The 16339-nt window shown below is 36.6% G+C and overlaps 1 protein-coding gene across 14 annotated transcripts; it reads right to left on the bottom strand.

The window, feature by feature from the left end:
- Positions 1-1852: 1852 nt before the first annotated feature.
- Positions 1853-15316, bottom strand: LOC148866850 (ubiquitin C-terminal hydrolase 15-like). Of its 14 annotated transcripts, none has more exons than XM_088978708.1 (15): positions 15158-15297; positions 13473-13708; positions 12988-13373; positions 10274-10733; positions 9724-10177; positions 9475-9632; positions 9296-9384; positions 8715-8800; positions 8436-8598; positions 8118-8241; positions 7832-7989; positions 7630-7714; positions 6817-7029; positions 2699-2760; positions 1853-2617 (listed from the first exon to the last, which is right to left on the bottom strand). In XM_088978708.1, exons 3-15 carry the CDS (start codon positions 13272-13274, stop codon positions 1918-1920), a joined length of 3039 nt encoding a protein of 1012 aa, XP_088834834.1. In that variant the 5' UTR covers positions 13275-13373; positions 13473-13708; positions 15158-15297; the 3' UTR covers positions 1853-1917. The 14 variants fall into 14 exon arrangements, with proteins under 14 accessions (XP_088834834.1, XP_088834839.1, XP_088834833.1 ...); XM_088978713.1 differs by lacking the exon at positions 13473-13708 and adding an exon at positions 13949-14182 and having other exon boundaries at positions 12988-13341; positions 15158-15285; XM_088978707.1 differs by having other exon boundaries at positions 13473-13714; positions 15158-15280.
- Between the last annotated feature and the right edge of the window lie 1023 nt (positions 15317-16339).

The raw sequence follows: 16339 nt of genomic DNA, 5'->3' as shown, positions 1-16339 counted from the left end.
AATCTTATATTAATATTTGTATTTAGTTTCTTATATTAAATAAAATTTATAATAATCATTAAATTACTACTAAATTAAATAAGAGATAATCAATAGATATTTCAACTATTGCAAATTGAGTTTTAATGTCTTGCTTACTGTTATATTTAAAAATTCTAAAAATACCAAAAAAGTTTAGATCTGAGAGAGAGATCAGAAAACCTCTGTTATATACTGAAGGGAATTGATCGCATGGTCAACGCAGACGTAGAGCATCACCTATCCCAAGCCTCATGGTGATGTACTGCCTGGAATGGAAGCATCATCCCTCTCTCTGCAGAAGCAGAATAAGCCCAGCGACCCAGTATCGATCACCAACAGAAGAACAACCTTTTCGACTCGTCTCCAATCCTAAGATCTTTCTTCTGTGATATGATCGTTTTTTTTTTTTTTCAGAAGTTGGCTCAAGATATCGCTTCTCAGCTTCTCCTCAATCTTTACCGAACTTGTGGACAAATCAAAATTTTCTTGATCTGCTCATCCTTCAGTCAATTTCCCAGTTCGTCAAACCATTACCAGTTGGGAGTTTTCTTGAGCTTTGAAGACCTTGGCACATAAGGCTTCAGCCAAGTGATTCTCTCTTTTTTCTTGTTAAGAGCATCAACTATCCTAACGAGACACCGAAAATTCAACCAACCTGCTTAGCTGTGTATCTACCTCCCCTACATGAATAAATTGAATGCCTTTACATATCTAAGAAATGGTTTTTACCTTGAAGGTTTCACGTAGGCAGAAGCTAGAAGAATTTAGGCCATCAATATTGTCAGAAAAATCAAATTTTGAAACAAATGGCTAATGGGCTATTAGGATCACAACTAGAGGGGAAAATTAGTAAATTACCCATTTCACCATTTGGAGGTCACGCCTAGTTTATGTATCCTGAAGGGAATTAATGAATTAATTCCCAGTCCTAGAGTACTGCAATAATGCTCTATTTAATTGTTCATCACGTCTGTAAGCCATGAAAACCAACTACATGTACATGGAAAGAATTGTACTTATTTCAGGCATTTCCTGCTATCAAGGGGGAAAGGATATTTGAGTTTTAAGTCATTGAGAAATGCATTTATTGGTTTCTTTCATGTATTTAAAACTAAGCAATTTTTGCCATTGTTTTGTGCAATGGTAAAATTTTGAGCCGACAAGCATGAGAAAAGAGAACTTCATACTTGAAATACCAGAAGCCATATCCAGTCCACCCCTCCCAATACCCAGATAGCCGGAATCAGCATTGGTCCATTTTATACTGGCCTTTTGTTATTCATGTATTAAGGTGATCCTTCTAAGAGTAAATTTGATCTTCAATTTACTGTGCTTAAACTAAGCTGTAATTGACTGTTAGACCTCATGCAATACCTTTTCTCAGATTAGTTATGCACAGTATCAAATGCAGTTTTACAATAACCAACCAACTTAGGGGCTAGTATGCTCTACTAAAAAGAAAAGAAGAGAAGCAAACCATAAATGCATCAAGCAATATGATAAAATGGAATAGTTATTCAGGGCCAATGAAAGAAATATCTGGAAAAAACAAGCAATTATGATAAAAACGAATAGTTGGTCAGGGATAATGGAAGAAATATCTGAAACAAACCAACAGGCCCTGAGGTTGAACCTTTGACAAGTGTATCTCTGGCTCTGCAAGTGGATTTCTATACATGCATGCCATAAAAATCACTCTTGGTAGGGAGTGAAGAAAATATGACATCATACAATACACTCAATCTTCAAAAGGGGGACAGACTCCGACCCCCATTCTCAATGAAATACAATACCATATTCAAATAAATAAAATCAGACTTGTGAGGCATGGTTAGTCTCTGGAAAAGTGATATATTTCATCAGATGGGAATTCCCATAACTACAAGATTATAAAAATTAGTGTTGACAATGACCAGATGTTTGAGCAAAACTATCTTTGGGACTAGTCCCATATTTTACAAATACACTGCAGTTGCCAACAGAAGGAAAAGGTTCGGTCGAAAAAATGCTGACCTGTTTTGGATTCTTTCCATTCTGTACACTGTCAAGGGGATGGGTTGACATGGACGAGTCCAAAACAAAACCTTTGTCTTCTGAATGGAATTGTATCTGCGGCTTACTATGTGAGAACCTTCTAGAGGAAATAGAGTTGTGAGAAGAGTAATCCGATGGATAAAAGGTATTGAATATGGAGGAAATGGAATCAAGATTGAAGTCAGCATAGTCCACAGTACTGAATGAATCTCTCGTACTCTCAGTAGTAAATGATGATTCATCTGAGCTCGTAAAATGGGACCAATCACTGGATGTGGCATCTGAAAATTCTGTGCTAGTTGACTCAGCATAGATTTCTCTCACAGGCAAGGCATTCATGTTTGTACTCCTTAGAGTGCTGTTGGAGTTTCTGTTGCAAGCACCCATACAAATTTCTGGTCTGGGACCTGATGGAAATTCTGAGGCAAACGAATGGCAACTGGAATTGGGTTCCACCGGTCTTAATGATTTTTGAGTTTTGGATGTACAATGCCTTGCAGAAGATGGAGATTGCAGTGAGGTAGCTTTCCCAGAACAAGCTCTTGGAGGTCGTGGGCAAGACCTGAACAGGGTTTAACAATTGAAAAGCTGATGAATGATTTAAATAAAATACTAAGTGTAGAAAAAGTTGGTTCATAATTACCTTGAATAGAATAGGATGTATGCACCTTCAGACATCACCTGACTAATTGGCACTGGCTGGACCTATTAGCAAAAGAATGATACATGATAAGAAATCAAAACCTATACAACTACACAACAAGAAATTGCCAGATCCAACTACAATCTCTGGAAACCAATACCATGGAACCAGCTGCACCCATTTGCAAGAATCAAGGATATAAAATCTGTGTGCACATCTAGAGATCCACTGGTGTGGACAGCTAATCTATTTCAGCTGCATCAACCAACTTTATCTTAAAATTTTCATGAATTTTCTGACTATCCATCAGAATATATACAAGCAAAAGAAAGGGAGAAAAATGTGATTCTGTTTCTAACCTCAACAAACTCACAGACGTGTGTGTGTGTGTGTGGGGGGGGGGGGGGGGGGGGGGGGGGGAAGGGGGGCTCAACAAATTAAATAACCGTTCATCTTTCTAAACCATGGATTTTGCTCCAGAGGTTTGGAAAAAAATCTTGTGGCATTTCTTGCTTTTGGAATGGCACAAATGTTTGCCTTTAGATTTACCAAGAATACAAGGGATCAGCTAAGAAATGCTGAGAAAAATCACAGCCAACTCCTACAGCAAAATGGATACTTTGGGGGTACATAGTTTATGAATGGATCTCCTTGCAGGTCATGAATGTGCAGATTTGATATGTAAATCCAAGAGAAGAAAGGGGCTTTTTGTTTAAGGGAGAAAAATACTGGATGGTGGGAGGACTGGTATCTTGTACAATTGACATGAAAAAGGTAACCATGCCAACTGGAAATTCTTGGACTACATATTAAAGACGATGAATCAGTTTTCAATGGAGAGGGTTGAATAAAGGTATGTTTCTCGATGCCTACCATTTCGGTCAACATTAATGGAAGACCACATCACAAGGTCACCAGTTCTAGGGTTTTGAGACAGGGGGACCCACTGTCCTTGGTTGCTTATTTGTGTTATGGAGACTCTTAGTAAACTAATGGAAGGATAGAAGAATCTGGCCATGGGAGAAACAGGCTCTTTTTCTGTGAAATCCTTCTTTAAGAATATGTGCAAGCAGACATCTGATGAGTTTCCTCAGTCTAGAATATGGCAAAGACATGCTCCATCAAATGTAACTTTTTTGTGTTGGACTGCAACATTAAATTAAAAAGGACAGATTGATAAGGAGAGAGATGGTACGTGATAACATTGATTGTGTCCTCTGTGGAATACTAGAAAGCATATCTTTATGCAATGCAGTTTTACTAGAGAGATCGTCTGGTCTCTGATGAGGAGTGCTTTTAACTGGAGAAGTTGCTCCCCTGAATCAGTCCTGCAAGCTTTCAAAGTCTTAGAGCTGGCTGGACTTAGTGAGAAGGGCAAAGTAATTCCAGTGTATATGGTTCAAAAGGACGTAAAGAACTTTTGAGGGCAGAGAAAATTCTAGTGATGTGGCTGTAAACAGATTCAAACACCCCTTATGCTTCAGGGGTATACCGTAGAACAGGTGTTTATATTGATACTTTGTTTCATTAGGTCTTTGTTCCACGAGAGGAAGAATGGTTGATTGGTTATTCATTTCTTGATTTGTACAGGTCCTTGGTGTACAAAGATTCTTTACTTGTGTATCCTATTGTTCAGTTCAATACAATACAACAATTTGCTTTTCCAAACAATAAATTCTCTTGCATTGTAAAAGGTAGGTTACCTTCTGGTATGAAGTATGATTACATTATTTAATCAATACTAAACATGAACTAGAGTATTTTGAAGTTTTTAACAGGGATAAGTGTTTTTTTTTTTTGATAAATCAGGGATGAGGGTTATAAAAATAGCTGGTTTCTTATTCATATGATCAACCTTCAACACAGTTTTTTTCAATAGACTAGGTAACCAAGAAAAACTTAAGCTACTAGGTGCACTAAGCTAACAATGAGACTTTACACTTGAGAAAACTATAGCCATAATTGGGCTACCTATATGGGCCTGGTGTTGAGCATGCTGATGGACCAACAGTTTGACTGCTATAAGCCCTCGTCCAGCCAACCCAAACATTAGGAAAAATACTGCTCAAATTGTCGGTATGTCACTACTCTCCAAATGCAGAGAGGGCATACTTAATTTATTTAAAGAGAAGCCAAGACAACTAAAAAGCAAACCAAAAAAAACTCCTTTCGTAGCTACATTAAACATCAAAAAAGAACTCTAAATCTCAGCCTAATTGAAAAAGGAGGGGGGAGGGGGGAACTACACTCTGACTAAGGCTGTAAACGGATCGAATTCACATAGGGTTCAGCAAAATCCGAATATTGAAAACTTGCATCCAAATCTGATTGGATTTGAAGACCTCAGAATCGAATTTAATCCGACTCCACTTTAATTTCTCTAAAAACAAAAAAAAATGAAAAATTAGTTGTCAATTATATATAAAATAAATTCAGTATGTTATATTTACATTGATTTATATATATATAAAAAAAATAATGTAAATATAACATACTGAATTTATTATATATATATATATATATATATATATATATATATATATATATTCACATATAATATTATGTATAAAAACATATTTTGTATAATTTTAAATATAAATATAAAATTTATATGATATAATCAAAAAATATTATAATATAATCGGATTCAGATTTTAATCAGGTCAGATGGAGTCAATCTGAATCCAATCTGATTATTAATTGTATGCAGATTGCAAAATCCAAATCCGAACACAAACACATCATCTGAATCCAAGATAATTGGATCAGGTGTTGGATTGGCCTCAGATTTTCAGGTATCACTGGCAGGCCTAACTCTGACAAGACTCAAAGAATTGTTGATTACTAGACATTGATAAAAAAAAATTGCTGATTACTAGACCTGTTCATGGGCCAGCCTGACCTGGCCCATTCTTAGTCAAGCTTGGGCAAGATATTAGGCCCACAGGCTAGGACTCAGGCCCAAAACACTAGGCCCAGCATTTTTCAGGCTGGGCTCAGGCTTTCTCAAAAAGCCCAGACCGAGCCCAAGCCCAATGATAATGTTTTATATAATACATTTTTCCTTTCTTCCTCCTCTTTTCTCAAGCCATAGTGAGATTTTTCAGTATTTTTCGGTTTTGAGGCCATTTAATATAAATAAATTAGTTTTGTTATAAATAAAAAAAAAAAAACTTCTTGCCCACTTTTCTTGGTCAAGCTTTGGGCTTGAGCCTGGGCTTCAGACTTAATACAAGGTCTGGGCTCGGGCTCAAGATCTAGGCCCAATGGCCATGCCAGGCTCTGGCTCAGACCTGAATATATTCTGTTAATATAGAGGCAAAGCGCAGCCTGTGAACAGGTCCACTGATTACTAGCAGAAGGGCAACTGTTTTGTAACCTTATCCCATTAATGCCCTCAATCATTTAAAATTTTGAAGCACTGTTACTGATAGAAAAATGCCCTCAATCATGATATTTGGGTTGTAGTTATTAGGCAAAGTAGGAAACAACCAACCAAGATCCTAAATGGCATTCTTTTAATGTGCACCACAACTGACAATTACACAGGAAGTCACCAACAAATAGCAAATTTGAATATCAAGCATCATGCAAGAAAGAAAGAAGAGAAAAAAGAACTCATGCACTAAGTTTTGGAATTCAAATTATTTGACGGACTTTTTGAAATATTTTATTATATTTAAAATTCAACCAGCTATTAAATCTCTCAGGAGTCAGGAGCCAATCAAGTACCATGAAGAAAAAATTGTGAGCATTTCATCTTATCAGAAATGAGTGAGATAACTTGAGTAAAAGACTAAGAAAAAATAAAGGTATAATGAGCTAGTCCCAAAACAAGGAAAACATGGCCCAAATGAACCTTTTTATAAGAGACCAGAAAAAACACAGTATAGAAAATATAGCAGGACCCCATAATCATGTTATCCTTGAGGGAAAGGCCTCTCAGCAATAGTGGGTTTTCCCTTGAACAATTACTTAACATATCTTTCTAAGATCTCAAATGCAAAGTTGTTGCATGAATTCCTTGTAGACATTTCCATTTTACCAATCAAAAATAGTTTAGAAAAATCCTTCAAAACCAGAGAACAGTGGAACATTTACAAAGAGCTAACTTTTACCTCTGTGTCATCTATCCTTAACCACGTTCCATGCATATCTTTCACGTAGGACACATAATGCCCTGAAAATGATGCATTCAATGTATCCAGATGCACAACAACACCATAAAGCATATAAAGTGGAGGGCTGTCGCCTGTTCCAGTCATGAATGGAATCATGTCCAGCATATCTGGGAAGGTAATACATTTGTTTATTTTGCCATATTTCCCCTTCTGATGAAACAAAATTCACAGTTAAGGAATCAATAAGTCAATAGTTATACAAAATGTGGCATCCCAAATATAAGTTTCTATTAAAAAAGGCTGAAAAACAAAAAATAATTTTAGACAAGGAACATATATCTCCAATTACAAACATAAGGAATCAAATTTTGGTTTTACAGAAAATATTTTCCAGCACCACAAACAATGCCGCTTTTCCACTGACTCAGCAGAGTATAACCCAGACAACTTAGCCAACATCCTGCCATATTTTGGTTTGCAGTGATTAAGATGAGCCACCCAAGTCATGCTGGTACCCAGGATCTTTTATTGTAGTAATAAAAAATATATATATTAACGAAAAAGTGTATAGAAGGAATATATGGCTAAAAGGGGAAAAAAGTGAAAACAAGCAAGGAGAAGAATTCAAAAAAACCAGCCATGCCCACCCTGGTAGACAGGATCCATAAATAATCAGATGAATTACAACAACTCAAGGAGAACATCAAACCCTAAGAAGCTGATGTTTTGAGAACATAAAGACTCAAACCGGATAAAAAATGCTACAGAAAAGAATAATGGACCCACTAAGCAATACTATTTCCAAAATACCTGAAATCTCTTCAAAACTATTGTCAAGATGTTGGGTGCCTCATGTATGTTCAATTGCTTTCGGGCTTTTACATATGTCGCACACCTTTATTGAAAACATGCAAAAGATTGTCAGTGATTCAAATTTTAGATGATCATCAGGAAAGGACCTAATCTGCAAGGCATGGAATGAGTTTCTAAAACACAAATAATGCCATCCAACCTTCCACATCTGTACATGTTTTCTCCATCCAAATCCTCAGCTGCAGTGAATTGAGTAAGTGCATCCTCCAGTGACTCCACCCAACCAAGTATCTCCAATGTAAGATCCATAATGTTCTCATATCGTTCAGATTCATGATGACATTTCAGGCACTTAACCTGGATATGGCCGTATGAACTTATCATTGAAAATCTATATATGAGAAGAATAAAATTAACACAACAGACAGATTTTGTGAAGTGGGTACTTGAAAGAGGTTGAGGAGAGGTAATATTGCAATAATCACCTTTGATCGAAGACGACCGCCAAATGTATGCTGTATGAAGGTCGTTTCTTGCAACCTTGAATCAACATGCTTCTCACCACCCACTACCTCAAGGCATATAGATTGCATAGAAGCAACTAGAAGCCTGAATATAGATAGCCTCTTTAGAAAAAGAAAGCTCACATGAAACGACCAAAATGAACAAAGAAAAATACCAACTATTGATCTGTGAATCTAAAATTGAATTTAGATCACTAAGCTTATATGGAATTCAGACTTCAAAGACAGTATAAGAAGATCGTATACCCAAATAAAATTGACAGGTACATGTCCACAAACCTTAGAAATTCATGAGCATCTTCCTGACTTCCACCACCCATACGAGAAGCAATGTTTCTCATATGCAAAAGGATTCGGTTGGGAGACAAAGGACCTCCACCTTCTGTTAACATCATGACATGATGCTCAAGTTCACACATGAGGCACCAATCTTTCACACAGCCTACCATATACAGGAGAGATAAGAAGACATGTATATCATATAACAATACAATGCACCAGATCTGGTTATTTACAGCTTAGGGACATTGATATAAGATATGCAAAACAAGCACATACAGGTTCTTGAATGTGATTTCCGAAGCAAATACACAATGAGGGGCTTTGTGCAGGTCAAACATTGCAATACGGCATTAGCATAGCAACTGCAAGATCAAAATAAAAAAATGGGCAACAAAGTCAACAACAGAAGAATAGAGGATGATAAGAAATCACAAAAGAACAAAGAAGTTGCATCTTATGCTTAGCTGTAGGTAGTTATGGTTCAGAACTCAGATCCAACAGAAAATATACTCAATGGACTACATGGATGAATTTAATCATTTTGCACCAATACCAAGTAGCAATAGTTAAGATCTCCCTTCAGTTATTCTCTTTTTTCCTTATTTTCTTTTTAATAGATAAGATCTCTCTTCAGTTATTCTCTTTTTTCCTTATTTTCTTTTTAATAGATAAGATCTCTCTTCAGTTATTCTCTTGTCTGAGTATGGAGGATCATTTCCATCTCGATCTTTGTTCTCAATAAGGTTTATCTTCGGTTACTTGCAAAATCTTAAAGATAGATTGCTCTAATTATTGGATTCTGCATTCCAACTTCATAGTCAAGACTTCAAGTGGAGGGAAATTGAATACAATATTACCTGTTCCCACAATTTAAAAGACCTCTAGGAGATAAGTCCCAGACTTCACATTGAAAGAACTTTACAAATTCTTCGTAGGGGAAAAGAACCTGATCCATTAGAATAGTGGAGCACAAATGAGTTCAATATTCAGAAATAGAGAATAGCTAAATAGGCAATTCACATATCAAGGATTAGACCTTATTTCTCTTATGTGTATCACTAATAGCCCCTGTGACACTCTGCCTAGGAACTTTAGGTGACTTCTTTAGGCCCATCATTTTCATAATTTCAATCTCTGAGACATCGTTGCAGTTTTGTGCATGGGCATTCATGGAAGGATTTACTTGATGGATTTCTGCACACATAATAGAGAATTGGTGGTGAAAAAGTCCTGTGGGATAGTAGAAAATAATGAATTGATACTGAACAGAACCAACACAACCCACTTGATTCATTTGCCATGCTCCCCTTCCTGTCTGTCCCTGAATTTACATTTCCTCTTGATGCTTTCATTGCTGATCTTGGTGAGCCTGAACATTTGGGTTCTAAAGAATTTGACTTTCCCTTTGACTTTCTGCTTGTCTTACCTAAGATCATTTCAGGGGAAGAGTTAAAGTATGTTGTTTCGTCATTACAAGCCAATCCCTCCCTAAGGATATTGCCTCTGTCTGAAGTGAAGCCTATCTCGGCTTCACCTGTACTAGTCCCATTGTTCTCTAAGGAGCTTGAAATAGGGGAACCAGTTGTTGTTTGAAATGAACATCCAGTATCTCCTCTTAACTTGTGATTTTCATGCAAATTGTTTCTTGGAACACTCCTTCCATGGACAAGCACAGGATTGTTGACAAGATGCTTTCTTGAAGTTTCTTCTGAAGATGCAACTAGGCCATCATTTCCTGACTGAAACCACCAAAGGAGTCGAAAGTAAACAGATGCATCAGAACCACAGAAAAAGAAGTGCAGCCTTATAGGAACCTCAACTCAAATTGCTAGTACCTTAAGCTTTAAAGAAGCATCCTTCAATGGAATAGCATTAGACAATGTTGGATCAATGACCTTACTGCTGTATGCTTCTAGGGATGATCCAAACACTGCTGTGTCCTCTCTTCTCAAGAGTTCTCTTTGGGATCTACTACAGGACCGCTTGTCTGGAACCTTTCGCTCCAACGTTGAAACCTCAGATGTATCAACTGTAGTGGTGGTGGTGGTGGTAGAAGCAATAGCTGTGGTAGTTGGAGCATGATTTGGTCTGCCGGAAGAAACATTTTCTGGCATAGGCTGCTTAGTTTCATACCCATAGAATAGTTTGTTGAGGTTTTCATTTAGTAAAATTCTCTCATCAACAGAGTCTTCAACTGCAACAGGCTTAGGGGATGAATTTGAGCTCAGGATCTCCAATTGCTGGCATTCTTGTCTGTGGCCTTGCCTCCAATGAATTATCTGACACTTCCCAGAACTGCAGATAGATGATCAGTTTAACAATAATAAAAGTAAATTGAGAAAAAAAAAATGAATATGCAGTAGGACAAGCTTAAAAGTAAGCTATAAGTGAATAATATACGAGGGCAACAACAAGTTATAAGTGTATAATCAATGAGGACGGTATGACTGTTCTTACAATCCACCCCCTTGGGAAGTCACTCCTCATACAATTGATTCCTTGCTACACCTGGTCCTGCTAGTGAACCAGCCATGCTGTTGAACATGGGATCCATCTATATGACACTTCCAAAGTCCCAATAGATATCATAAGCTAAAGGATACTCTAGTCAGCAATCCTTATTCCAACTATGGGAGTCATGTTGCATTAACTATGAAATAAGGTCTAGAAATTTTTAAAACACTTCTTCAGTAGAGAGGGGGATCCTAAAACACAAGAGTTCCCTTAACAAATGAAACAGTCCTAGAGAGATAATTATAAGCTTTCACTGTCCTTTTCTGCTAAATATCAGTGGAAGAAACTAATAGCATCTTATAATAAAGCAAACAATGAGAAGAAATGATGAAAGAAAAATAAGAATACGAGATAAGAAATAGAGATGACGAGTTCAGTTAGGATTAGAACTCGTTGTGTAGCGCCTTCAAAAGAAATAAGAGAAAAAAAAACCTTATTAATAAAAGGAAGCAGTACATCAAGAGGTGATGAGATGAATAAGAGAGATGAGAAATAGAGACGAGTAGTGTGGGTGGAAAGAAATACAAGAATATTTGAAGAGAAGGAATGAAGCAAGGAAGCCTTGGTTGAAACTATATAACATTGAGATTATCCATCAAACAAAACTATAACATTGAATGTAGCACATTGGGCAAAAAGTTCAAAGCTGTTTAGGATTTCAAAATTGAAGATTTCTTCAGAGCTTGGGGTATCATTGCTGCATCCTCAACTACAAGACAAAGATCTGTTGAGGTTTGGTCTCCCTCAATAAATGGTTGGAAGAAACTGAATTTTGATGGGAGCTGTTTGGGTAACCCAGGCCCCTCAGGTATTGGGGGAGTCATTAGGGATGAAGAGGGGAACATAATTGCTTTATACTCTGGCCCTTTGGAGCAGGGTGATGTGGCAAGATCAGAGTTTTTGGGGTTGAGAAGGCAAAAGAACTGGGTATTAGTAGGCTGATTATTGAGGGAGATTCTAAAACTGTGCTTAAGTGGCTGGTAAAAGGGGAGGGGTTGGCATGGCATTTGAGGAATGAATTCAGAAAATTCAAATGGCTGTGACAGGGCATGTTAATCCAAGTAAAATGGGTGAGGAGGACTGCTAATGGCTTGGCAGATGGCTTAGCCAAGCAAGGGGTACATAGAACACATATGTTTTGGGCTCAAATGTAGTACTGATTTGGGACAGCTTCAATAGCTGGTTCTTTTCACAACTTCTTGTTGTAATCATGTTTCTCTCATAATTAACAAAACCTTTTCTGTGTTGCTGATCAAAAAAAAATAGAGACGAGTAGTTCAAAATTTCAAATAAGATAGAACATAAATGGAACTCATTCAGCCTGCATTCTGATGGGGCTGGCAAGTTGCAATTACAAGTAAAAAGAACACACCCCTAACAACAAAGGACCTATACATGACAATAACTAAAAAAACTAAGTAGCAAAGTTACATAAAGAATTTAATGGAAAATGTCACCTTCCAACTACAAGGTAATGTCTACAAATTATTGCAGAACCACCACTAAATGCCATAGACTCAGATGAAGAACATGACACTAAATTGAAGTCTTTACAACTCCAAACTTAAGGATGACTTTGAGAAGGAACTAGTGCTTAAAGGGATTCATCACATTCAGTTGCCATAAAGTTGGAGAATGAATAATTGGTGTGTCAACTGTTACTAATAATTAGATAGGCCTTACAAGGGAGTTGGTTGAAGTATGGAAAATTAAGTTCCCTCATACACTAACAGATGTAGATGGAATTAAAGATTTCTGGAAAGTAATGTACATCCATATCCAAGCAATCCTTTATCCCTAAAACATACTTTTCTTGAGTACATTTTTAATTTTTTGAGAGAACATATGATTTTTTACTTAAACTGATGTCATGTACAACTAATCAAGATTCAAGTATACAATTCTGTATGGTTAGTAGCCCTAAAATGGGAGCAGAACTTATCAAAGCATGTGACCATCTACATATCTATAGATTCTATACTGCATATACCAAGAGTTTTGAACCTGTAGCTCAAGATCAAGAACTTAGGCTTACCAGTATCTAACAGATTTGCATCTGGAGCAACGGGTTGCAGCTGGACCAAAGCATCTTGCACATTCATGAAACCCAACCTTTAAAGATGGAACAACAGGAATAACACTGGCAGCAGCCATTGCCTCTGCGCGGAAGGCCTCTTCAGCTGCCAACTGAGCTAGCACGCTTATCCTCTCCTTCTTCTTTGCAGACTCATTCCACTTTCCAAGTAAGATATAAGTAACCAAAGGAAGCACAACCAATACCAAAAACAAGGCAGGTATATCAGCTTCCCTTGGCTCAAGCATGTCCCCTCCAACATACTCATGTCCAGCTTCCTCTCAAAGCAGCTTCTTACAAGAAAGTCTCAATAAGCTGCACAAACTGAGGGTTCTCCTTCAATTTTTCTAACACAATAAGATAGATATAGATAAAAGCATAAGCATATATTTTTTAGTCAACTCCAATAAAAATTTAGGGAAGTATAAAATTTAGGAGTTGTTGACCTCAAAACAATCATTTACAGTGGTAAGAACCAGGATCCTCTAACACTCTTTTCCTTCATGCTATAAGTTGAACAAAACAAATAAGTAAAAGAGAAATATCCAGAACGGCTGGTGCCTTATGCTTGTAGTGAAACTGCGACCTAAAAGAAGCCATCTTCATCAGGACTCAACAATATGAGAAATGATATGGGGAAGAGAACAACTTTTAGATCCATCCCTTTTTCTTCCTTCCTTCTCTTTTCCTCCAATCAATATAAAGGAAACCATGAGAAGGAAATAAAATCAAAAAAATGAAGAACACAAATATATATACATATATATAATACCATATATTTGTAGCTATTAACTCAAAACCATCAATAAAGGAAGAATCACTGAAAGTTGCATTTCAGTCTGTCTTAGGGAAAAGTAGGCAGAGATCATTATAAAATGCATAAACAGTAGAATCTGCACGATAGGAAAACTGTCAAAATTACCTTAACCCAACAAACTCGATAGCAATGAGCTAGAGAGACTAAGAGAGAGATAATATCATTCGTACAAATGAAGAAAATATAACAAAGATGCAAGAATCCCACTCCTGTAGATAACCAAAAAGAAAGAAAATAATGAGAAGAGCGGAAAGCTCATATGCTTGGTAATAGCCCTCATATGTATATGAATTTTTTTCTTTTTGATGGGTCATATGTCTTCCCTCTTCTTTGGAACATCTACAATAAAAAATGAAACAAAACAAGCATTAAAGAGCGCCAGACATTCCAGACTTACATTCAGTGACTCAATGACAGTCGTTGAAAGGCCTGCATGTTTGACCGCAGACAGGCAGAAAAAATGAAATCTCAACACAAACCCACCTCAAATGACTTTAGCTACTTCCCCAGACAAGCAGAAAAATGAAATATCAACACAAACCCACTCAAATGACTTTAGCTACTTCCCCAAATCAACCTACATATGTTTAGGGAAATAAGAAGGCCGTCAAAGTGACCAAAAGAAGAAAGGCAATCGATCTCCTTTTGTTTATTTGAAATAACAAAACCATGAAGAAGAATTTAAAATAATATAATGTAAAAAAAAAAGAAGTAAAGACTGTTGCAGCATACTCAACACCTTGATGGTAAGAGCAGTAAAATACTGAATGAGGGGAACCCATATTTGAGAAATGTGTTTTTTTCCCACATAAAAAAGCTTCTGCATTAACAATCTCGAGATATCACCAACATTTCAAGCAAGTAGAAGCGAAACCCATCACTCACACCGATAGTAAGATTTTAAAGCACAGCATCTCTCAACATGAGATTCCAAGAGAGACCCATCTTAGAAGCTAGAAGGTCTCCCGTATGGACATTTCGTAGAGAAAAAAATCCAAGGCTTTCAACAAGGCAAGCACTACATCAAGCATTGTCAGAGAATATGATTCAAAAGGATTCAGAAACAAGAGAATGATGAAAACTAGAGAATGTTGATAGATTTCTAGAGGACCCAACCTAAAAAACAAGAGAATATGAAAACAAATCAATTTTTTGCAGAAACCCCACATTCGCAAGCTTCATCTTTTTACAGATTTCAGTTGTACAGACAATACCAAGATGAAATCCAGCAATTTTTCAGTGTGAGATTTAGAGAAAAAACAAATAAATAAATCGATGAGACACAATAAGGTTTTAACTGTTCTTCATTCTTACCTTAGGCAAAAGGAGAAATCTACAAAAAGCCCGAAACTTCAGCTTCTCCCCACAGATTCTCTGATTCCTCAAAATGCTTAAAGGCCTCTCTCACTCTGCTGCATTCTCTTCTTCGGTCCCTCCAAAACTCTCCTCAACCCACTTAAACAGACTATATACAGTGCTTTCTTCACATCGAAGCTTGAAGATACCAAGCATCACTACCGTAAACGTGGCAAATTAACCAAAACGAATACAGATTAAAATATCAGAACCGTGTGATCAAATGTAAAACCTAGATATCAATGGAAAAATTCCTGCTTATTGTTTTTAACGGCTAGGATCAAGCCATAGCATGATTGCTACCATCTAATCAGTAGGCATTTCTCGTAAAACATTCCCTCAATTGATTCTTCACCGTACAAATAATGTAATATTGAATGGCCATGATGTTCAGGTTGATTTTGGCCTTTTCTCGTGTTTTATCTTTTTCAAGGGCAACTCGGGCGTCTAAAATCAGAGATACTCAGACCATTCAAACAGTCGCTTCAGTTCAGGCCTTCAGCAGTTTTTTTTTTTTTTGACAAAATAAAATATTAGTGCATCACATGCCACAAATCTGGAATATTCTTCCAGTTAAGTACTAATCCATCTGTCGGTTTATTAGGTGGTCCCACGAAAATTTTTGATGTGTGGTGAGAGATGCACTTGCACCCCATGAGAGGGAAAGAAGAGTTGTACCATTACCATTGCCTCATCTTTTAACAAGTTGAAATCTTATTTAGAAACCCTAGTTTTTTTTTATAACTATAGAAACCCTAATTTGCAAATACAAATATGTGCAGTGCAAATCCTTGATATTTGTAAACCTTGTATTTATACTCTATTTGTTTCTTTTTGATACACTGTACTTATTTGTATTCACATTCTTCTCAAACTGAGCCTTTTAGTGCAGATTCAGTTTTACTGTAACAAATAGTTTTCAAAATTTTGAAGGCATGTTTGCATTCAAAATGAGAACAAAATTTGCATAAAAATTTTGATGTAAACTTTGTATTTAAAGTTGATCAATTTTGAAAATGTACATTTCAGTATTCAGATTCATGTTTGCACCTATTACAACTAAGAACCATCTGGCAAGAAAATAAATTTATTAATACAGAACTAAAGCAATTTTGCATTTGCATGAACTAAAATACACTC

Source organism: Nelumbo lutea, chromosome 3 (genome assembly GCF_056320005.1).
Source record: "Nelumbo lutea isolate HS-2025 chromosome 3, American lotus-T2T, whole genome shotgun sequence".
NCBI lineage: Eukaryota > Viridiplantae > Streptophyta > Magnoliopsida > Proteales > Nelumbonaceae > Nelumbo > Nelumbo lutea.
The sequence above is the reverse complement of the archived record's forward strand: the minus strand, read 5'-3'. Positions and strand labels throughout refer to the sequence as shown.